Here is a 22,078-nt window from a genome sequence, read left to right on the forward strand (position 1 = left end):
CCCCCCCGGACTTCTTAGCAAAGGGGGCGAGGGGGTGGGTGGAACTTAGCAGAGAAATCAGGAGCTTCCCGCTAGACAGACCTAGTTAAGCACTGAGAACGTGGCTGTCTCTCCATCCTTCCACCGTTGAGAGGGATAGGTGTGATTTCTTCATTTAGGTGATAGAGGTGAGGAGGAGGAGGAGGAGGAGGAGGAGGAGGAGGAGGAGGAGGAGGAGGAGGAGTAACAGCTCTTTCACCAGGAAGCTGATTTAACGTGTGTGTGTGTTCTTGAATTTTATTTGAGATCTGATGAAGTCAGGTGACCTGTACCCATTCATTCGAGGCAACAGACTTCAAACTATTTTGTTGTTGTTGCTGCCTTTTTTTAATTCGTTTTATCCTTTGAAACAGAAAGTGCATTACATTTCATGGGTGTCGCAAAGGGGCTGCCTTTTCTTTACAAACCGAATTTCTCGTATAAATTAATAAATGTTAAAGAGTCTAATATATCACCGTTATTAGCTTTAAAAGAAGACAATTTACATATTCTATAGTATTCTTATGATACAAAACACTTCGAATTCAATTACAGCAACTAAATGAAATTTTTATGTTCGGAGCCAGAGCGCTTGTAACAATTCCCACCATCTACTTTTAACACGCACTTTTATCAGAAAGGAGTTAAATTAAATACAAGACATTGTAGTCCCTCCCTCCCCAACATTTCCTTCAAATCACTAATAAATAGCAACAAACGACTGTGCAATTTCGGAGGGGACCCCAGAGGCTGGTGTGAGATGCTGACGGTCCCGGGATCTCAGGCTTCTAGTCCTGGGGCGGGGAGGGTGGAGTGGTGGCTGGGGGTGCCCGGGGGGCCCAGCAAGATCTGCCGGCACAGCAAGAATCAGTGAAGGAGAAAAGCGGTTCGGAACGATCCAGAGCCTGAAGTGTCTCAAAAGTGTCGGGAGGTGTCTCGGGAGGGTGATGATGATGGTGTTGTCTTCTGAGATTTCCAAGTTAAAATGAAAGACGGCCAAGTGGTGTGGATACATCTTAAACCAACGGGAGAAAAGGTCCATCTCTTTATACCAAATTCCAAAAAGCATTTGACATTTTAAATATTCACAATAAAGTAACTTCTAGTCAGTGTGACTCACGATTTATTTACATAGAGCGTTCAACAGGTTACTTGGTCCGTAGAGTAGTTGGGCGTGGGGAGCGTCCCTATTCCCTAGGTGGAGGACGCACTCGTAGCTCAGAGATTCCCACCAGGCAGTGGCTGAAGACCTTTCAGAAACAGGACCCGGAGCTCGCTCAGGGACAGCAGAGCAAGGGACCAAGCCTGGGGGGGCGGGAGGACCCTGACATCAAGGGTGGGAAGGGTGCTGGGGAGCCACGGAGATGTGGGTTCGGCTGCGGGTTTGTTTTATTTTGTTTTGTTTGTATGTTTGTTTTTGTTTTGCGCCGTACACTTGGAGGGCTCCCTTCCTCTTCATCAACGCGCCTTTCCGCCCCCACCCACCCTACCCCCCCGCCACAATTTCTAGGTTAAAAAAATAGATATGTACATCTTAGAAAATAGTAAAGGCCCGGCGAACAGCAGGGGCTCGGGGGTGGGGGGGACCGGCTGTGGGGCTCGGTCGGGGTGGCCGGGATCACCCGGGTGCGGGCCGCGCTCAGGACGAGCCCTCAGCCTCCGACGCGTGCAGCAGGAGGCCGCCGCTGCTCGACTTGTGCTTTTTCAGCAACTGAGTGATTTTCTCGTCGTCAGAGTTCGGGTCCAGAGGCTTGTTGTAATCGTCGTCCTCCTCCTCATTCTCCGAAGTTCCCTTGAGCCGCTCGGTCTCCGAGTCCTGCTTTTTCTTGGCTGTGGCCATCTCGGCCGCGTGCTTCTTCCGCCACTTGGTCCGACGGTTCTGGAACCAGACCTGAGAGACGAAAGAGGGAAGGGGAGGGGAGAAGCAGGCGAGTAGGAATTGAGTGCTGGAAGACCCTGGCTCCCACCTCGCCACCCTCCCTCGCGGGCCTCTCCGGTCCCGGCGGCGGCGTCAAAGTCAGTCTAGTGGCCTCACTAACCTACCGCCGTTGCCATAGCGATAGTAACACAAGAGCATTGAGGCCACCAGTAAACCATTTCTCAGACAGAGTGAAAACAAGACTTGGAACGAGTTTTCCTAAAAATAAACTTGCTTTTCTTACGTCCCAACTGGAAACGGAAAACTTGCTTTGTTTTCCTGTAGCGGTGGGGTTCAGTCTTTAATTGTGTTCGTAGATTAAGAAGTTTTAAAACAACTACAGTGCCTTGTGATTTTACGGGAGAGCACAGCATGAAATCTGATTATCTCTACTCTGTTTCTCATTTTTGGACACCTGACTCTTTACTCATTTCAGGCCCGAGCCCTTCCTTGGTAAATCCCCGTTTCCTCTCCACAGCAGTTAAAACACATGATCTAAAGTATTCTGATATAATAAAAGCCTCACCCCACTGACGATACAAGGGCATGGAAATATTTAACAGCTCAGTTAGAATTGTTACCACGGTGGGGCTAGCGCTTTGAGCTTCTTTCATCTCCACCCTCAAGGTTGTTCATGAAACCCAAGGTGAAATATCACCATTTGCTGCTTTTAAATCAAAAGGTTGCCATTTACGTTATTTTTATTACTATACTGCCTATTCTTTCAAATATTAGCTTAATATTGCTCCCGCCTAAGACGTTCATTTGTAATACACATATGTTCAACCTGTGATGTTTGAAATGGGTCTGGCACATGTATTTTAATCTGAAGAACAGCAGTAAACACGTTCTAAAGATGTTGAATTGCCCTCTGCTTATGTTTCTCATCTGTTCTGTATTTTATCCAGAGAACCAGAATTGTTAAGAACGTGATTTTCTTTATATTGCTATCATAATTCACTTCTGGCCATAGGGGCATATTTATGGTGACAAATGAAGACCTCCAGATTAAGGTGGTAGGCTCTCTTGCCACCCACTGCAAAAATAATTTCAAATGTGATGGTTTTCTAATGGCCAAGTGAAAAATCTCTGCCAAAATATATTGTGTAATGCTTGGCTAGCAGGAAAGTAAACCTTTAGTAGAAGATTTAATAAAATTGCTCCTTAATGAGCAACAAACAACGTAACTAAAGAAGGCACAGCCCCCATCCACCCACCCACATGCAAAAGGAACAAATGTAACAAACTGAAATCCACAGTAGAGAACAGAGAAAACTAGGAACCCATCAGCTTGAATTTACCCAGCTGGCTCAATCCTTTTATTTTCAGGGACAGATTTCTAAAATTTGATTCCCTAGAAACGTAACTCAATTATAAGCAAAGTGACATCTTAATTATAAATTGTTGTCATAAAGTGCAACATTTTAATTCTGCAGATAAACTTGCTTTAAACAGAATTTAGTTTTATAATACATAATCTTGTCAGCTCCTTTGGAAAAGTACTGTTTCAAAATGATCATCCTTATCTAAGCCCACAGCAACTTTTTATCGGCGTTAAATTCCTCTGGATTCATTTACTTTTCTTTATCTACAAATTAATATAGAAGCACTGTACTGCTGCTCCCCATTAGGGAATTTTATATCTAGTGGAGCCTGAATGGACAAACAAAAGCTTGAGTGTCTTTACAAATAAAACAAACCAAGCTTTCTAATCGGCTCGATCTGTTCTCCGAGATATTTCCTTAAATGCTTTTATTCTCTGATAAAAAGAGAGTTCCCCCAGCACAGGCTGCTGTCTAGATTAGCCTAATTTCTAAGGCGGGGACTTGATTTCTTTTGTCCACCAACAGTTTGCCTCCAGAAGACCCCAGGGCCTGTGCAACCTCCACCCGTCTCCTTTGCTCTCCACTTCTCCCCAGGCTCCTCGGAGCGCACCCCCACCTGCACCTGGTTTCTTAGTTTGGAGAGGGAGAATATACAGGCGCAGGAGCGTGTGCACGAATACATGCGCAGGTCCGAGTAAGCCATCCCTGGAGGTGTCAAAGATCCACTCACCTTGACCTGACTCTCTGTCATCCCCAAAGAATAAGCCAAACGGGCTCTCTCTGGTCCCGCCAAGTACTTCGTTTGTTCGAAAGTCTTCTCCAGGGCAAAGATCTGTTGGCCAGAAAACGTGGGTCTGGTGTGTTTTCTCTTCCCATCTTTGTCCAACAAAATGGATCCTTGATCTGAGAGAGGATAATAACAAAAGGAAGGAAGAAACAACCCGTTACAGTGCTCAGCTGGGGGCGGGAGCCGGGAGCGACTTCGCAAAGCTACGCGTTGATAGTAAAAAGAGCTGTGGTCTGTGGCCTGCGCGCCAGAGAGCACCCCTCGCTTTCTTTTGTCAGCTACTTTTGTCAAAGCCAGGTGCAGTTGGAACAGCAGTAAATACTTTCTGCCAAATAGCTAGTTAGACCACTGCTAAAGAGTACAGGGCAGAAATGGGACACCCTCTTAGACTAGGCAGGAATGCGTGAGAAAGGTCACCCTAGCTCACCTCCAGGGTCAGTCCCTGTGCAGATAGAAGATACGTAGTTTAACATGAAGGTAACTAATTTTTAAATTTTATATTGTATTTCGTTTTGTTTTCCTTGGCCACTTCCCTAACCTGTTTTGGGCAACAAAAGGCTCCTTGTGTTTTGCACGCTTGAGAGCTAATTCATCCTTGGTCTGAGGCCGCTGCCGGCTAGAGGAAGAAGCGGAAAGGGACAATGGCTTTAGCGACCCCTACGATCAACACTGATCAAAACCGATAGGATAGTGTTTCCCTCACATCTCTATAGCCCCAAGAGTCGCCTCATGCGAGAGCCTCGCTTATTTAATGCCGCTAAGCTTTGGGCAGAAAGGTCCAGGGACTCGGACTAACTTCAGCGATTTGGTCACCTGCAAAAACAGAGTGAGAAACGGACCCATCCTGAACGCCATCTGGGGGCTAGGAGCCTTCTAGGAGCTTTGGCTCACTAACCAGAAGACTGGCCAGATCTTGGAACAACTGAGTTGGCCCAGACAATGTCTTTGGGTGCTACATTTTGCTGGTCTGTGTCCCGTCACATGTCCTATTTCTCCCGCTCTCCTTTTTTTTTTTTTCCGTTAGACTATTAAGCGCTAAAATGCCTCTTCAATACATCTAGTTCCAACATGCCCAAGACCATGGGACCCAGGAGCAGGGAAAGCCCAGGTCTATCGCGAAAGCGGCCCGAAGCGAAGCTCCTCATCCAGTTCTGAGGACCTCGGCACTGGCTAGTTAGCTGTAGACAAGGTCGGGGATGGGCGAGGGAGATGGCAAAAAGTGGACTGAAGACATCTAGGGAGGACGTGTGCCTGCTTTTCCTGGGATGGTGGATAGCTACCCTGCCTACCCTCCGGTGTGCGGAAAACACGGGTCAGACTACTGAAGGCTCCGGAGTGGGGCTGGTTAGCACGAAAGAACCGGGAAAGCCATGGTGCGGAGGCCTTTTCCCGTTTTTCCATATCTCTAACCCGGCCAGTTTCAAGAACAGCCCAGACAAAAACTCGCCCACTGATCTGTGTTCTATCCAGACACATGCTCTCCGGCGGAGCACAGGCCTGCCTGAGCCTCGGCGATCTCAGGAAAGACTGAATCCCTCGCTAGACGCCCAGGGCCCTGCCAACCTCGTGCTATTCTGGCACTCCCAAACTACCAACGCGGTCAGGAGGACGCACCGACCCGCAGGCACACTAGGGGCCGCTACCCGAGAGCAGACTTAGGAAGCAGGGACCCGGGCCAGCGATGATACTCACGGGGGGTACAGGCCAGGCGTGCGTCCCTCCAGGGTGGGCTCTGCATCACCCCGGGCCAGAAGATGGGCGTCCGACCCGGCAGCTCGGCCAGGGGCTTGGGGTACCGGCCCACGGCGGCCACGGCCGCGGCGCTGGGGCTGAAGTAGAGCCCGGGAGGTGGCGGCGGCGGGCTCAAGCTGCTGAAACGGGGCAGGCCGGCCAGCAACCCTGCGGGCGACGAGGCGGCTGCGGCCGCGGCGGCAGCAGCGGCGGCGGCGGCCGCAGAGGCCGAGGTGGCGGAGGCGGATGAAGAAGAGGAGGAAGAGGACCCCGAGGGCGAGGCGGAAGGGAGGGCGGCCCCCGAGGCCACCGGCATGGAGGGCCGGCTCAGGATGTCGTTGATGCCGTGCGGAGTGGCGGCCGAAAGCTGCTGTGGGGGGCTGCCCAGAGACGAGAGGCCCCCCGCGGCCGGGGGCTTCAAACCGCCTGGGTTGTGGGCTCCCAAAGGCGGGGAGGGCGACGAGGACGAGGAGGACGAGGACGAGGAGGAGGGGGGCCCGGTGGGCAGCGGGGGATAGGCAGCAGGGTAGAGCGGGGTCTTCATCTCGGCCATGCTGTGCAGGGCGGCCAGGGGCGGGCTGCTGAGCAGGAACGCGCTCTGCCGGGGGCCCTCCATCGCCCCCACAGCTAACATCCCACAGCCAGGCCCGAACCCGCAGCCGAGCAGGCCGGTGGCCCCGCCGGGCCTCAGAAGAGCCCGAGACACCCGGGACGCGCAAGCGAAGTGCGGCTCTGCTTACTCGGAGGCGACCTGCCAATCGAGCCGGGGCAGCGGACTCCGGGAGCCCCTGTCGGAGCTGCGCAGCACAAATGTCCAAGCGCCCCGCGGGAGGCGGCGGGAGCCGGGGCGGGTTCGGCGCTGCCTTGGCTCCGAGAGTCCCGGCTTCGATCCCGGTGCTTGTCCCTCGCTCCCGGCTCAGAGTGCACTACTTCTCATCTTCTCCACCCCCGCGGGAAATCAGCAAAAACAAACCCGGGACAGCCCTCGAGAGTTTGCAACAAGCTTGGGAGCCACCGAGCGTTCACTTTGATGTAAGAGAGTGGGGGCTGCCTTGCTTGCTTTGGGGAGCTTCAAAGGGAGCCGCGTTCCGCCCAGTGCGCGCCTCTGAACTCGCTCGGACGCCCCGCGCTCTTGGACGCCGCGCAGCTGATTCGCACTCGTCACTCGAGGCACGGAGCACAGCCCGCCACCTCCGCGGGCCCCTAGCTACTGCGCCAGAAAGGGCAGTGCCACCGCTCCGGCAGCTGGGGACTTGGCGCGCCCACGCGCCTGCTTCCCCTCTGGGCCACGCGGCGCCGGAATAGCCGTAACGAAAAAGGAAGAAAGAGGGGGAGAAAAAAACCTTATGTGTGAAAAGTCGGCCGGTTAGGTTCTGGCTCCGATCGTCCGCCCGTTCCTGCAAGCGGACCGAGAGACCCCCGCCCCACCCCTCGGAACCCTCTCCTCCTCTCACTCTCCGCCTTTCTCTGGCCTCTCTAGCATTTCTCCTTGGCTTTCCAGGCTTGGCTCTTCTAAGCCCTGTCCTCTGGCCAAACTGACCCTCTCGGCGGCTCTTCCCTTCTCTCCTCTCTCCCTCCGGGCCTGACAGTTCGGATGAAGCTCTCAAAGGTAATAAAACATTTGCCCCCCTCCCTGCCGCTCTTTAGCTGGGGGACGCAAGGGAGGGGCAGTGGGGGGCCAAAATGAGAACTTTCTGGACGTCACTCCCGGGCGGCTCGGCGGGGCGGGACTGAGGAGCCGGGCGCGGGTCTGGGGCGCAACCACCGCCTCCAATAGAGCTCAGCTTCAGCAAGGCGTCGCTCCTAGGGCACGCCCATCCTGGGGCGCCACGCTTTAGGATTGGTTGAGGTTGGGGAGCCGTGAGGCCGCGCCCGCCTAATCCCCACCCTAGAGCGTCCCTTGGGCGGAGCTAAGAGGGGAGGGGCCTGGAGAAAAGAGTGGTTCCAGCCCGGGGCCGGAGGCCGGGTTCAATTAATTGTGCAAAATAAGATGGAAAGGAGGAGGAGGGAGCAGGGACGAAGAGGGTATTACTTTTTAAAGAGAGGAATAATGAAAAGGCAGTCCTTTTATGGAAAAAGCAGTGTTCGTCCCTTCCGCCCACGCCAGCTCGCGTCATCTTCCCACACTTCCCCCACCAGCTCTAGGCGCCTCACCTCGAACAGCGTCTAGACCCTTGCGAAAAGGATCTAATGGAACAGGCAGGCGGCACATCCTAGGCTGGGTCTCTTCTTTTGAAGGGATTAATTAAAGGCCACCTGGGCTCTTCCAGAATTGTGTCAATTAATGTGTTGCTCCTTAAGCTTATAGATGTCCTTAAATTCCTTCGCAGGCCTGAGGGTCATTCTTTCCCATCTTTAGGTCTCCTGCTTTTCTCTGTTTCTTCTCATTTTGATTTCATCCCTAAGTCCTCTCCGCGCTCCCACCGCCCTCCCCTCTCATTATCACTTATGAGAGGGGGGTGTCTAAGTGCTCTGGGCGACGAAACCAGCTTAATGGGAATATTTATTTCTTGCTTAGTGTCTAAACCTAAGAAGACTGAGATAATTATTTAAAAAAATAAAATAACCTTCTCCATTATTATTAGTTGGGTTTCCAGGAGACAGGATCAGTAAAATTCACGGGACAACTTTAGACAGAGGTGGACAGGAAGTTGTTGGAATTGACCGAGGAGCGTCTGGGCAAGTTTTCAACTCTGGGTTGTTGAGAAAGCTAGAGATGCCCCGACTTCTAGGCTGGGATTAGGAGCAATAGTCAGAAGGCATTTGCTCCCTCTGTCCGGTCTTTAAATTCTGGTCAAGGTTGACCTAACAGAGAGAGAGAGAAAAGAAAAAAAAAACTTGCACCTTGAGAAATCAAGCAGTTGATACAGCAGTGCGGAGGGTAGGTAGTGTCAGAACAAGATTTGCATGAGATCATTAAGTCCAAATGTAAGGTTCAGAAAACAGAAATAGACACAGTAAGTGACCCAAGAATGAAAACTGAGTAGCACCGGGGAGTTTGGCTCTGAATGTCAAGGCGCTGTCCAAGCAGGCGGCCTTAATCCGGTCCACTCACCTTTCCAAGCGAGAGTCTTTTATGGGTGCCAACCTGGGCTTGTGTTTGAGCTGTGAGAGCAAAACTGAGGGGTTAATCGTCTTCTGCTCTTTTCATTCACTCTGAGTCGGGGAAATGATATTTGTCTTCCTCTGGCTTTCCCAACCTTTATTAACTTCAAGACTTAGTTAACACCATCATTTCATAGACTTTAGGATCTGACCCTAGGAAAGGTGGGGTCCTGCATGGATGAGAGATATACTCAGGGGACTGCCAGCCTCTAGGCTCTAAAGAGAGCAGATGTGCTGTCTGCTTTTCCAAGCCGGGACCGCCTCTGATGCCTAAACCCAAGAAGAGCAGCCAGCCAAATTCGTGGGGGAGGCTTCGGAGAAGACAGCAGCAGTGGTTCCCGGGCTCTGTCTCTGGCGCTGGAATTTTCGATGGCTCTGGCTCCCTCACAAAGTACTCCCAGCATTTCCTTGGTGGCACACGGTCAGCTTGCACTGAATTTTGGGCCTTCGGCAATCTGCTCAGGTCCTCTGGGAAGGGCATTTTCAGGGTCTGGTAGAAAACTGAGAAAACTAACCTACTGGTCTTCCAAGTTCGCTGCTCCAAGAGTATCTACCTCTGTAAATGCTGAAATTGTGAAAAAGTTGGTAGTTTTAGAATCAATCATTTAGAATTGGTCGTATTCTCATTTGAGAATTTAGTATCTGGTATTGGGGGGGGGGTAGTTTTAAAAAGAAACCGGAGAGAGAGACAAAAGGACAGAGAGAGAGAGAGAGAGAGAGAGAGAGAGAGAGAGAGAGAGAGGGACTGGTCAACTGTGTTCCGTAGTTGCAAAGCCATCTCATCTGTTGAGTCTATAAGTGTCATTCATGTTGTAGAATTAAAATAGTATGATTCTTAATTGTAACAATAAAAAAATTATGGGGCCCGTGTACCTTGATCCCTGAGGAGTGAATCCAGGTGCCTTTAGCTGCAGCCACACGCTTTCCGGATTAACTCTGCGGGCCTCTGAAAAGAGGGGTGCTGTCCAGGACGTGCCCCCCAGCATCCCAGGAGAATGAGCTTCTGGGCACAATCGGGTTGAGATCACCCTGCCCTCCACTCCTGGATGGGGGTCAGTGGATGTGCTTGGGCTGCCTGGTTGGCTCAGTGTTTGCTGCTTTCAAATGCTCTGGGGACTCCGGGTTCCATTTCCTCCCCGGGGGGCTTCCAAGTTCTTTTTGCACACTTCCTAATAAAGCTAGGCTTTTTCCAAACAAGTAGCAGAGGAAGCAATGTCCCCCGCACGTCGCAACACTATGTTTCTATGTGTATACAGATATTTCTCGGAAAGGGCAAGGCTGTGCTTGAAAGCGAATGGTTTGCATTTTAATTTAAAATAAATGCAAGCTGTTTGGCAACTCCGAGGTTGCAGAAAGGGTTCACAAGATAGCTGTGAGGAAGGTGGTGCGCCCCTTGAATTTTGAGCCTGGGAGACAGTGGCGCTCTGGTACCCAGCTTCCAGCTGCTGCATTCTCCCGGCGGCATCTGCGGCTTATGGGATCCGCTGGACTCCAAACTCTCCCTTGACATTTGACGCAGCGCGCTCCATGCACGACTAATACTTCTGCTGTAAGAGAAAGGAACCATCATTAAATCCAGGGTGACAAACAGAAAGAATGCGAATGAAACCTCAGCCTACTGTACCTAGACTAGGCAAAGAAGCCACTAGTTCTGCCCCCCTCCCCGAATATATTAGTGTCAAATGTCGGGATGCTCGAAGGTGCTGTAGGAAGGATATAGCTACAAAAAGAGGGAGAGGAGAAAGAGGAAAGTGTGTGTGTTTCCAGCAAACAACCAACAATTTAGACACACAACAACAACAACAAAAAGTGTCTTCAGAATTTGTTTTGTCAAACCCTCTGGAAGACTTTAAACACTCCACTTCGCTGAGGATTGAGGCCTGTTCAGGCTGAATAAGAGGACGATTAGTTTTAAGTCAATGTTAACAAAGCAGGTTGCATAAAAATACAAGGAAGATACAGGAATGTCCCCAAGCTGGCCCAAACTCATCTCAGGAGCAGACAGGAAAGAGGAACCATATAAATTGGTCTCTTTGCTGCGCCTAAGTGTTGAGAGGTGGGAATCCGACCTGGACCGAAGTTCTGGCAAAAGGGAAACAGACTATTAAGAAAAAAAGAGCTATACGAGGGTCAACCCTCGAAGGCCCTGGAGCGCGCGCGGGGGGGGGGGTGCTGAGAGGGACAGGGAGGGACTCTGCACTCCCTCCGTGCTTGCCTGTGAGGAAGCGCCAGCGGATACACAGCGTGTGTTTCTACCAAACCACTCGGAACGCCTCTCCAGGACTTGCTTCAGCCTTCTAGGGGGAAACCCTCCTGGCAACCCACAGCCTACAAAACAGCTGCAGCGCGCTAGCCCCTGAGGAACCAGAACTGGCGCGCCCCAAGAAAGAATTCTAAAAAGCCCTAGAAGATGGGAAATATCGAACTCCAAAGTATCCAGAAGTATCTGCGACAAAGTAGATTTACATAGGAATGCAAAGATATCACTTTTCAAATGAAGATCACCCCTCTTTTTGCCCCCCCCCACCCCCCCCCCCCCGCCTGTTTGCAACCCTTGGTTCACAACCTTGGTATATCTTCTGGAATACGGGAACAGGTGGAGAGTCATATGCTTTTTTTTTTTTTCAAATGTCTGTTGGTTTCCAGAGTTAACACACAGAAGAAAATGCTAGACCTGTCTGATGCCTCGAATTTGATCTGATGTGAACAGTTATGATAGACAAGTTTTCATATATAAGTATGAGCAAGAAGCGTGCTTTTTAGTAGACTCCATAAACCGGTTTCTCTCGTGGGAGTGCGCGCTTGAGTGGGTGGGTGTTAAGTCCTCGCCGCCGCGGTCTCCCCAATGCAGCTTCTTATTCCTTGGTCCAGACGGAAAAGGAAAAAGTTATTCCCCCCACCCACCTCCGCAAAGCCGCTTGGCCTACAGGCTCTTGTGAAACCCTGTGCAGTTGTCGCCCTCTTGTGGAAAAAAAATTCTTAGCATTTCTCTAACGCCAAGGAAGAAGAGGCGGCCATTCCCTTGGGTTTTTAGGGGGCACTGCCCGCCTGTGTGTAACTGTGTTATTCCTTAGTATTTGCTTCATTTCTAAATAAATCGCCAAATTCATGATGTGAAGGATGAGTCTGTCAGCTTTAATTCAGGTTCAAGTTATCCCTGTGTGGCGATCGAGAATGAACATTTACTTACTTGGTTGGTTGCTTGGTTGGTTTTTCTAGACAGGGTTTCTCAGTGCAGCCCTGGCTGTCCTGAAGCTCGCTCTGTAGACCAGGCTGGCCTCAAAGTTAGAGATCTGCAGGCCTCTGCCTCCCCAGTGCTGGGATTAAAGTCCTGCGCCACCGCCTGGCTGCTACTTGGCTTCATTATCACCTGGATCAGAATTGTGTTGGCTTTCTGCTTTTCTTTTCTAACCTGTTCATTGGGCACATTTGGAAAGCTCAGAGGACATACATGCGCACATACGGCCAAACGCAGCACGCCGCAAACCCATCTTCCCAGGCAACGCCGTGAAAGACATATTTCCTTGTTTTCTTCTCTGGTCTTACTGTTGAGATCATACTGCAGTAGATAAAGTTGCACATTTAAGCTCATTTTTATTGCCTTTATTTACTTGTGGAAGCAGAGTCAGCCGACTTAGGAATTAGGCTCTGATGAAAAGGGCCGTGCACAGGTGTCAGAAGGCCTGGGCTCAGCTCACTTTAGCGGACAGTAATCTTGTCTGGAGATTACTTCAGTGTCAGGTCCTATTCTTGATTTTTTTCCATTTACCATCAACCCCATCTACTAGCTGTTACTCCTGAGCACGCTGTGACACAGTAACAGGTACAGCAGCAATAAGTGTTTAGTGTTCTAAGTATTTTATGGCCCTAATTCAATAACTCTACAAATTAGGCAAAATAAACATCTGCGTATGGAATAAAGTTTGTAGAACAGGGATGTTTAAGAATTCTTGTCAAGATGGCTAAATAGGAATACTGGAATTTTTACTTCTCTCTCTCTCTCTCTCTCTCTCTCTCTCTCTCTCTCTCTCTCATACACACACACACACACACACACACACACACACACACACACACACACACACACTTCAATCTGCCTCCAGAACCATCCATGGTTTTAATGGGTATATTGTCTGTTCTCCTGCCTTAAGGATAAATCTAAATGTATGTGGGGCTGTAGCTTAAAGGTAGAACACTTACCCAGCCTGTCACTCAAAGACCTGGGTTCCATGCCCAGCTTTAAAAAAAAAAAAGGCATGGGAAAGCAACTCAAATACTGCAAATTGTCATGTCTCATGTAGGAAAAAAGATTTTGGACCATCTAAAATAAGAATTTAAGCTCTGAAAATAAGGGATTTTGACTTATACACATGTCAAGTATCTAAATTTCAAAGTAATTTTAATTTTTGTTATAGTTTTGTTTTGTTTTTGTTTTTGTTTTTCGAAACAAGGGTTCTGGGTGTGGCCTTGACTATCCTGGACTCACTTTGTAGACCAATCTGTCCTCAAACTCACAGTGATCTGCCTGCCTCTGCCTCCCAAGTGCTGGGATTAAAGGCGTGTGCCACCACTGCCCGGCTAATTTTTGTTATTTGTTAAAGCCAGCACACTTTTTTGTTTCTATTTTGGTTTTTGTGGTCTTATACATCTTACCCTAGACTTTATACATGCTAGGCAAACACCTTACCACTAAGCTATGTTCTCAGTCCAGGCTTTCAAGAGATCTATTTTTAATTTTTAATATTTTAAAAACAAGGTCTCACAAGCAGGGAATATGGAGAGAATAGGGTATGCTGGAGTTCTGCATTCGGTTCCTGTTATTTGTACAATTGGGATCTAAATAGCAATGCGTGATTTGGTTCTGGGTGAACTGCTCATCCCTCGATTCTTCCTGAAAACACAGAGTGACTTCTTTTTATAAAAGCTTTCATCTCCACTGCAGACTCACTCACTTGCTGGCCTCCTGTGGACTGCCAAAGTCAGGTGACCTGCATGAGAGCCTTTGCTGGCTGTCATGGGCAGAAGGGCATTTTTCAACAGAAGCAACTGCCAGATCTGTAGTGCCCAGCATTCCCAGGAAGTGCTCAGTGACACCACTTGGAATTGCTGGACCCCAGAGGCTCTTCTGTGGGACCCCTCCCTCTCACCTGCTTTTTGTGTTAGCCATAGAAACTAAGCAGTATCGTTTATGAGCAAAGAATCTTATATTTCCTTTTACCCTAAAGTATAAAAACATTTTGAACAAAATTATTATTTTTTTTTAAATTTAAAGTAACTATCTTTTCATAGTACATTTGGTGATCGTGATGTTGCGGTGCAGCAGAACCGTCAGAGCCACCATTATCCTCAAATCAAGATGTTTAAATTACGTTTTGTTTTGCCTCCACTAAGTGCAAGTGGATGTATTCATATGAAAAATATGTTCTGATGAATGTGGATAATTTACACACACAACAAACAAACCTCTCATACCCTAAGCCACAATAAAGTTTATCACTGAAGTTCTGAAGAGGTCCGGCGGCGTCCGGCAGGTGTGGTTGGTTTGCATGAAAACGACCTCCACAGGCCTATCAGGAGTGGTACTACTAGGGGGTGTGGCCTTGCTGGAGTGGGTGTGGCCTTGTTAGAGGAAGTGTGTCACTGGGGGTGGGCTTTGGGGAGGAGGGACTCTCAGAAGCTCAAGCTAGATCTAGTGGCTCCTTTTGTCCTCCCTGCTGCCTGCAGGTTAGATACAGAACTCTCAGCTCCTCTCCAGCACCTTGTCTGCCTGTGAGCGACTGTGCCTGCCACCATGACCATGCTGGACTAAACCCTCTGGACTGTAAACCAGCCCCAATTAAATGTTTGCCTTTATAAGAGTTGCTGTGGTGCCGGGCGTGGTGGCGCACGCCTTTAATCCCAGCACTCGGGAGGCAGAGGCAGGTGGGTCGCTATGAGTTCGAGGCCAGCCTGGTCTACAAAGCGAGTCCAGGATAGTCACGGCTACACAGAGAAACGCTGTCTCAGAAAAAAAAAAAAAGAGTTGCTGTGGTCATGGAGTCTCCTCACAGCAATGAAACCCTGTGATATTTTCTCCTCAAGGTTTAGATATTTGTAAAAGAATATTTGAATGCTGCCTTCTTTTTTTTTTTTTTTTTTTTTTTTTTTTTTGCTTTCTTTCTTTCTTTTTATGGTTTTTTGAGACAGGGTTTCTCTTTGTAGCCTTGGTTGTCCTGGCCTCACTTTGTAGACCAGGCTGGCCTTGAACTCACAGCAATCCACCTGCCTCTGCCTTCCGAGTGCTGAGATTAAAGACGTGCGCCACCACTGCCTGGCTTTACCTTCTTTTTTCTTTTTTCTTTTTTTTTTTTTTTTTTTACAGATAAATACATCACTTTGGCTCCGGATGAGTTTGCCCTGTTGCATTATCTCCGCACATTAAATCATGGGACATGGAAGCCAGACCCTGCTTATCTGAGAGCAGCTCTGGCTGGATCAGACTTTGAGGTTCCTCACAGGAGACCTTAGGCTTAGGTGGCATCCACCATGCATTGTGCGTCAGAGCTTCTTACAGGATTTCTCTTCCAAGGTGAGGCTTTGGCTTTGCTTCCAATTAAACATCCCTGGACCAGGTGGGGCACGGTGGATTTGCATACCTTAACTGGATTAGCAGCTGTGCACCTGAGATTAGACTGGACGGATGGCAGGTGGGGGGGAGGGGCTGAGACTGTGATAACACAGAGCATCTAAGGCTGAGAAAAAGACCTGGGGGCTGGAGTAAAGGTTCTTCAAGAGGGAGGAAATCTAATGGAATGGCTTCCATAGGCTTTTCCTTCAGAAGGCTAGCGGTGGAGTTTCCAAATGCCTTCCTTTTCCCTGAGTCACAGGCAGGCACCTGCGTGCCATTCCCGCTTAGTGCCATGATGATGCTTGGATTCAGGTTCCCTCCCAGAGCAAAGCAGTGATGTGTGCTTGTGTTTGGGGATTGGAAAAAGAAGATCCTTGGGAGACTTCCTATCCCTTGAGATCGTCTAGAACGAACTGCAGAGTGGCCTGCGTCTCCAGGTACGAGTCTGTTATACACTGAGAAGGCAGCGGCAGTGGGAGGCTGTTTGGCTCAGAGCTCCCACACACTACAGGCCCCAACCGTTGCCTCCAAACGGAGTACAGCAGTCCCCCACACACACCCATCCCGGCCTTTTCTCTCTGTGGCTTCAGTACTCGTGAACCCTGCCTCAAAAATGTTAAGTAGAATAGTCCGAAATAAACGGTTGACACGTCGTAAGTTGCAGGCTGCCTGGAGTCGCAGCATCCTGCTGCAACCTGTCCAGACTGCAAGTGACTCCCTCATCCTGTGCGATTCTGCTACAGGCTCCGTGCTCACGGGACCCCGCTGTAGTAGCTGAAGCTAAATGTCACTCTTTTTCCTCCAAGAAGGGTGAAATCAGCACAGGCATATACTCTGAGGAGGAACAAACCGGCATGAACTTTTATTGCAGTCTACTTCTATAAGTGTTCTGTTTATTGTTGGTTTTGATTGACCTTTTATTATATCTAACTTAAAAATTAGATTTCACCGTAGGAGGTATGCATATAAAGAGAAAAATGAAACATCCGTGGGTTTCAGTTTTCCCATGGTTTGGAGTTTCCAATGGAATAGTGTGGCAGTTGTACAAGTGGGATGATCACACACGCTGAGCAGTGGAAAAGCCATGACAGTCACCATGCCACTTGAACCATTGTCCCATCTTCCAGCCACATAGCTTCTCCTGTGGTTACTAGTGCACATGGTAAGTGCTAGGTGGTGTGTGTGTGTGTGTGTGTGTGTGTGTGTGTGTGTGTGTGTAGATACACATGTGTGCCTGGCGAGGCACAAGTCTACCTCAGTTGTAGTTCCTCATGTGCCATCCACCTTATTTTTTTGAGATAGGGTCTCTCATTGACCAGAACTCACTGATTAGATGTGGCCAACCATCCAGCAAGCCTCAGCAATTTGTTGTTAGACATATAAATTATTGTTATTATTTATTGATATTATTATTATTAGTAGTAGTGGTGGTATATGTGATGGGTAAAGAGACTAAGAACTTCCCTGTCTTAGGGTTCGCATGATCTGCTGAAGAAAGACCCCAAGGCAGTGTGCAAAATCAGAGTGTTTTTATTCTACCATGCTAGGATCACCTCACTCTAGATGGCAACCCCAAAATGAGCACGCAGGCTCAATTTATAGACAGTTGGAGGGATCTGTGACGACAGAATTGAGTCAGAGTGTATGAAGGGATTCAGGACTGGCTGTTTGTTTTGTTACCGGGGACTTCTGAGTCATTGAGGTTTTGGCTCTTACTCAGGAGTTGGCCTTTAATTTGATTGGATGGGGCCAGCTGTGTTCTTTACCAAGGCCATGAAGAAATAAAAACATGGTATCTAGTCATTTTGTCCTATAAGCCGATTAGCTGCACATGAGCTGTCCACGAGCCGTCTATAACTTGTGGTTTTTTTCCAGGAATTGTTAGAAACTTGGCCTAGTTAGGCAGAGTGAAAACCGGAAGCCTGTCATGGAGTTGGTCTAGTCAAGCAAACTGGGGCCATTGGAGGGTTTGAGGTCCCTGGGGTCAGGTCTTTTCACCTGGGCCAGGTGTAGGGATGTTTGGATACTGTATGACAAGTTCCCTTCTACCTCAACATTGTCAATACTAGGGTTGGTTTGTTTTTTGTTTGTTTGTTTGTTTGTTTGTTTGTTTTTTCCTTTGCTAGAATATTTATCTCTTACTTTAATGATGCACTTTCGGTTTTATCTCAAATCAGCTGCACACTGAGGGGTATAACAAAAACACTCAGTCCCTTCTTTCTGGAGAAGGAAGAATTTAGGACAGGGTTTCACTATGAGCCCTGGCTCAGCCCTGAACTTGTTAAGTTCCTTAGGGTGGCCTTGAACTCATAATCTTCCTGCTTCAGTTTCCTGAGTTCTGGGATAAGGGGCAGATATCTAACACAGCACCTGGCTTCAATGCGGCCCCTTCTTAAAGGAACGCACGGGTAATTTTGGCTCTTATACATGAAAAGAAAGTTAGCCATATAAGACAATCATACTTAAAGCTGTAAGGACCATGCCTGTGGGTGGAGGGCATCAGGAAGAGCATTCTGGTCAGAGACTGTTGCAAATAAATAAGAGCTAAATAAAGCCATCTTACCTCTGCGCATGCGTTAGGATCCGCTAATCCAGATATCCTCGTGCATTTTTGTAGAAAGTTAAAAGGAAGAAAACAAAGAGGAAGAGGCTAAATATGCTGAAGAAGAAGATGATTAAGAAATATGCAGGTGGGTGTGGTGGCACACACCTTTAATCCCAGCACTTGGGAGGCAGAGGCAGATGGATCTCTGTGAGTTCGAGGCCAGCCTGGTCTACAGAGTGACTTCTGGGACAGCCAAGGCTACGCAGAGATATCCTGTCTAAAAAAAAAAAAAAAGAAAGAAAGAAAAAGAAAAAGTAGTCAAGACGCCAGGTACATGGCACATGGCTCTAATCACAGCACTCTGGGAGACAAAGGTAGGCAGATTTCTCTAAGTTTGAGGCCAGCCTGGTCTACAAAGCGAGTCAAGGACAGCCAAGGCTACTCACAGAAACCCTGCCTCAAAAAAACCAAACAAACACTCCACAGCTCCCTGTTTACAACTTTAAGGCCCCGAGGTTTCTTTCACAGCAGAGGCCCTGGGACCTGTGCACACACACTACACTCATCAATAGGGACCTGGTCTCTCTTTTTAGTTTACTTCCATTTTTGTCATGAGACAGGGTCTCTCTATGTACTCTTGGCTGGCCTGACACTAACTCTGCAGATTAGAATGACTTCAAACGTACTGGATGCTCCTGCTTCTGTCTCTCAAGTGCTGGGGTTTCAAGTATGTGTCACCAAATCTGGCTTTTCACTTTTTTTTTTCCTGGCATTTAACTTTTTTTTTTTTATTATTTATTATGTATACAATGTTCTGCCTGCATGTACACCTGCAAGCCAGAAGAGGGCATCAGATCACATTATAGATGGTTGTGAGCCACCATGTGGTTGCTGGGAATTGAACTCAGGACCTTTGGAAGAGCAGGTGGTGCTCTTAACCTCTGAGCCATCTCTCCAGCCCTGGCTTTTAACTTTTAAATCACCAAAAAAAAAAAAGGGGGGGGGGGAAGATTGCTCCCAACTGGTGCCAATGGAGCAGCCAAGACTGAGCTGAGGTGGGCATCACTGCTCCCTACCTCCAGCTCAGAGGCTCAGCAGCTCCTACCAATGGCACTCCTTTCTAAAGTTAGAAGATGCCACCAACTACATACGGACATATCTCCCTGCCTGTTCATTAAAGGCATAAGAAGCTCAGCCGCGCAAATGACCACACCAACTCTCAAACGTGATTCCATTCTGAGAGAAATGGGGCATCAGTCAGACATAAAGAATGCCCAGCTTGGACCATGTCTGTGAATAAGCAAAGGACCGTCGCTGGAATTTCACCTGAAGAACTTACAGTATCACTGATACCGGGCGCTGTGAGTTGTGGTGTCAGCCTGACTGATGCCGTAGATGCTTGGAATATGAAACACCCCGATGCTGCTCTATATCCATAACTAATATTTTCCCTTTACAAACATAAGGTTTAGTTCATATCAAGTAGCTGGGTTTAATGCCATCAAGTAGGGCTTAGCATAAATTGGTTCTGCAAATGGAATTTTTAGTAAGAGTGAAGGCATTGGGGGTGTGGAAGCACACAAAAGGTTTTGAGCCAATGGAATACAAGTTAATAAAAACAAGTGTGCATGGCACAGAGGGAAAGGAAAGCAGGCCGTGCCAGGAGGGGCATGGACCAGGGAGGCACAAACGCAACCAGCACCGACTTAGCCTGGGAGCTGGTAATGTGAGGGCACAGTCTGTGGACACAGAAGTGAGGAGCAAGGGGTATCACTGTGGTGTTGCTTTCTCTTCTCTGAGTGGGCAGAAACTCTCCTCTGAAATCTTTTGGAGATAGAGGCAGGCAGATCTCTGAGTTCAAGGTTGGTCTATGTAGTGAGTTCCAGGACAGTGAAGGATACACAGAGAAACTCTCTCTTGAAAACAAACAAACAAACAAACAAACAAGAATTCTATAGTCCACCCAGCGCTACTTTCCACCTGCATCTCTCCCTTCATCTTTGATCCCTGACCCCTGACCCCTGTTATGAGGCCTGGGGCAGGGGAGTCATAATGTGTATATATATATATATATATATATATATATATATATATATATATATGGCTTTATATCAAACTGTGCATTGTTTTATACAGATGGCAGAAATGGGGAGGGGCTTGAGAGGGTGACTTTTCTCATCACAGCAGCAAGGCACCTGACAGAGGCAACAGAGAGAAGGATTTGTTTGAGCTCACACTTGCACAGCACACTCAGCCATCGTGCCAGGGAAATCAGCAGCAGATCTGTGAGGTGCCACACTGTACCCACAGACAGGAAGCAGACAGAGGTGACTGTTGGTGCTCAGTCCAACAGTCTTTCTCCTTTTTTCCTCAGGTTGGAACCTCAGCATGTGGCCACCCACAGTTAGGGTGGGTGGGTGGATCTTACCCTAATTAACCCAATCTAGACACCCCCCTCAGAGAAGTGTCTGGAGGCTTGGTTCCCCGGTCGTTCTAGATCCTTCTGAGTTGATGATATTAACTGGCACTCTCCCCTGTCTTCACCATCACTTCCCCGTAATTAAGCTCAAATACAACCGAAGGGGAAACCATAATTTTCATTGTTAAAATTCAATGAAAACTTAGACATTGTCCAGGACCACATCTCAGTGGTAAAGCATTTGGCTTGCATGTGCAAATCTCTGGGTTCAAGACTCAGTATTAGAAAAAAAGGAAGGAAGGAAGGAATTCATCAAGCTTAAATTTGAGTTCTTCACTTTCAACCATTGCTATTACCAAACTCTTCCTAAATGCTGGTTTTATTTATTAATATCTATATATGACATTTACAGAAGAATAATTGGACGTAGTCAGTGATTGACTTGTGTAATCAGGTATCAATAAGTATTGACATCCACCTCGTGTCAGGCTCTGACACAGGCAGTGGAAATAAAGCAGAAAGGGGGAAAAAAAGAGAACAAAACGCTGTCCACGTGTCGATGTAGAGCTTATATTCTAATGAGTTAAAGAATAGAAAGGGAAGGCCGGGTGGAGGTGGCGCACACCTTTAATCCCAGCACTCGGGAGGCAGAAGCAGGCGGATCGCTGTGAGTTCGAGGCCAGCCTGGTCTACAAAGCGAGTCCAGGACAGCTAAGGATACACAGAGAGACCCTGTCTCGAAAAACCAAAAAAAAAAAAAGAATAGAAAGGGAGTGGCTGATGAGTGTACGGGCTGGGTGTGTTCTCTAAAAGCTCATGTGCTGGAAGCTTAGTCTCCTTTGTGATGAGGGTATGGGGGTGGCAGAATTCTGGAGAGGTGCCAGCTGGTAGGCAGTGTCACTGGGCGGGACAGAGCAGGAGTATAATTTTAAGTGGAGTGCTCACGCAATGACTACAGCAGTGCCACTGAGGGTGGGGGGGCGGGGGGGTTGGCTCCTCTTCAGAACATCTGTGTTTGTACGTTTGGAGCTGAGCCTAAGAGACAATAATCTACCAGGGTGGATGAGTAAAGGCAGAGAAGAAAGGAATTCAAGGCTGAAACCCGGGCCTGAGAGAGCAAGGAAAAATCAGAAGAAGAAGAAAAAAAAGCTGACATGGAAGTACCAAGGAAGGAAGCGGAAGGAAAACCTGGAGAGGATTGTGAGCTCTAAAAGTTTCCTACATAGGCTTCTGGGTAGAGTAAAGAGTCATGCCGGGTGCTGCCAGTGCTGTGCCAGATGCTGCCAGTGCTGTGCCAGGTGCTGCCAGTGGGTCAAGGTGGATGAGTTGCTGATTTTGATGGTGTTGACAAAGGCTGGCTGTAGCCAACTCAGGAAGGCACAGGGAGGGTTTTGCTGAAAGGGGTACAGAGAGTAGAGAGGGGGAAATGGGACTGCAAAGCTAAGAACTTTTGATTTGGGGGAACTTTAAAAACAGAGATGTCTGTGGACATTGAATATATTAGGAATTCTTTATCTGCAGATATTCAAAGAGACAAGGCCAGGTATCGATGTGACTGGTAATCTCTCTCTCTCTCTCTCTCTCTCTCTCTCTCTCTCTCTCTCTCTCTCTCTCTCTCCATGT

At 48.4% G+C, this 22,078-nt stretch overlaps 2 protein-coding genes and 1 long non-coding RNA gene across 5 annotated transcripts in view; 2 read left to right on the forward strand and 1 right to left on the reverse strand.

Annotated features, from left to right (window-relative positions):
- Positions 1-351: 351 nt before the first annotated feature.
- On the reverse strand, positions 352-6,538 carry NKX6-1 (NK6 homeobox 1). The gene is made up of 3 exons (XM_084759755.1): positions 5,741-6,538; positions 3,992-4,164; positions 352-1,909 (listed from the first exon to the last, which is right to left on the reverse strand). Exons 1-3 carry the CDS (start codon positions 6,411-6,413, stop codon positions 1,658-1,660), a joined length of 1,098 nt encoding a protein of 365 aa, XP_084615881.1. The 5' UTR covers positions 6,414-6,538; the 3' UTR covers positions 352-1,657.
- A 10,033-nt stretch (positions 6,539-16,571) lies between these two features.
- Positions 16,572-19,374, forward strand: LOC311584986. Its single transcript, XR_014775073.1, has 3 exons — positions 16,572-16,653; positions 18,109-18,181; positions 19,217-19,374. It is a non-coding gene; the product is annotated as an uncharacterized lncRNA (long non-coding RNA).
- A 2,072-nt stretch (positions 19,375-21,446) lies between these two features.
- LOC311584923 (uncharacterized protein) overlaps positions 21,447-22,078 on the forward strand; it is a 19,234-nt gene continuing 18,602 nt past the window's right edge. For all 3 annotated transcript variants that reach the window (XR_014775037.1, XM_084759641.1, XM_084759642.1), the window contains exon 1: positions 21,447-21,655. Coding sequence is in view for 2 of the 3 variants with exons in the window: in XM_084759641.1 (XP_084615767.1) it covers positions 21,518-21,655 (138 nt within the window). In the remaining variant the exon portion in view is untranslated. The remainder of the gene's footprint in view (positions 21,656-22,078) is intronic.

This window comes from Acomys minous, assembly GCF_964271855.1.
Source record: "Acomys minous genome assembly, chromosome: 15".
NCBI classification, from domain to species: Eukaryota; Metazoa; Chordata; class Mammalia; order Rodentia; family Muridae; genus Acomys; species Acomys minous.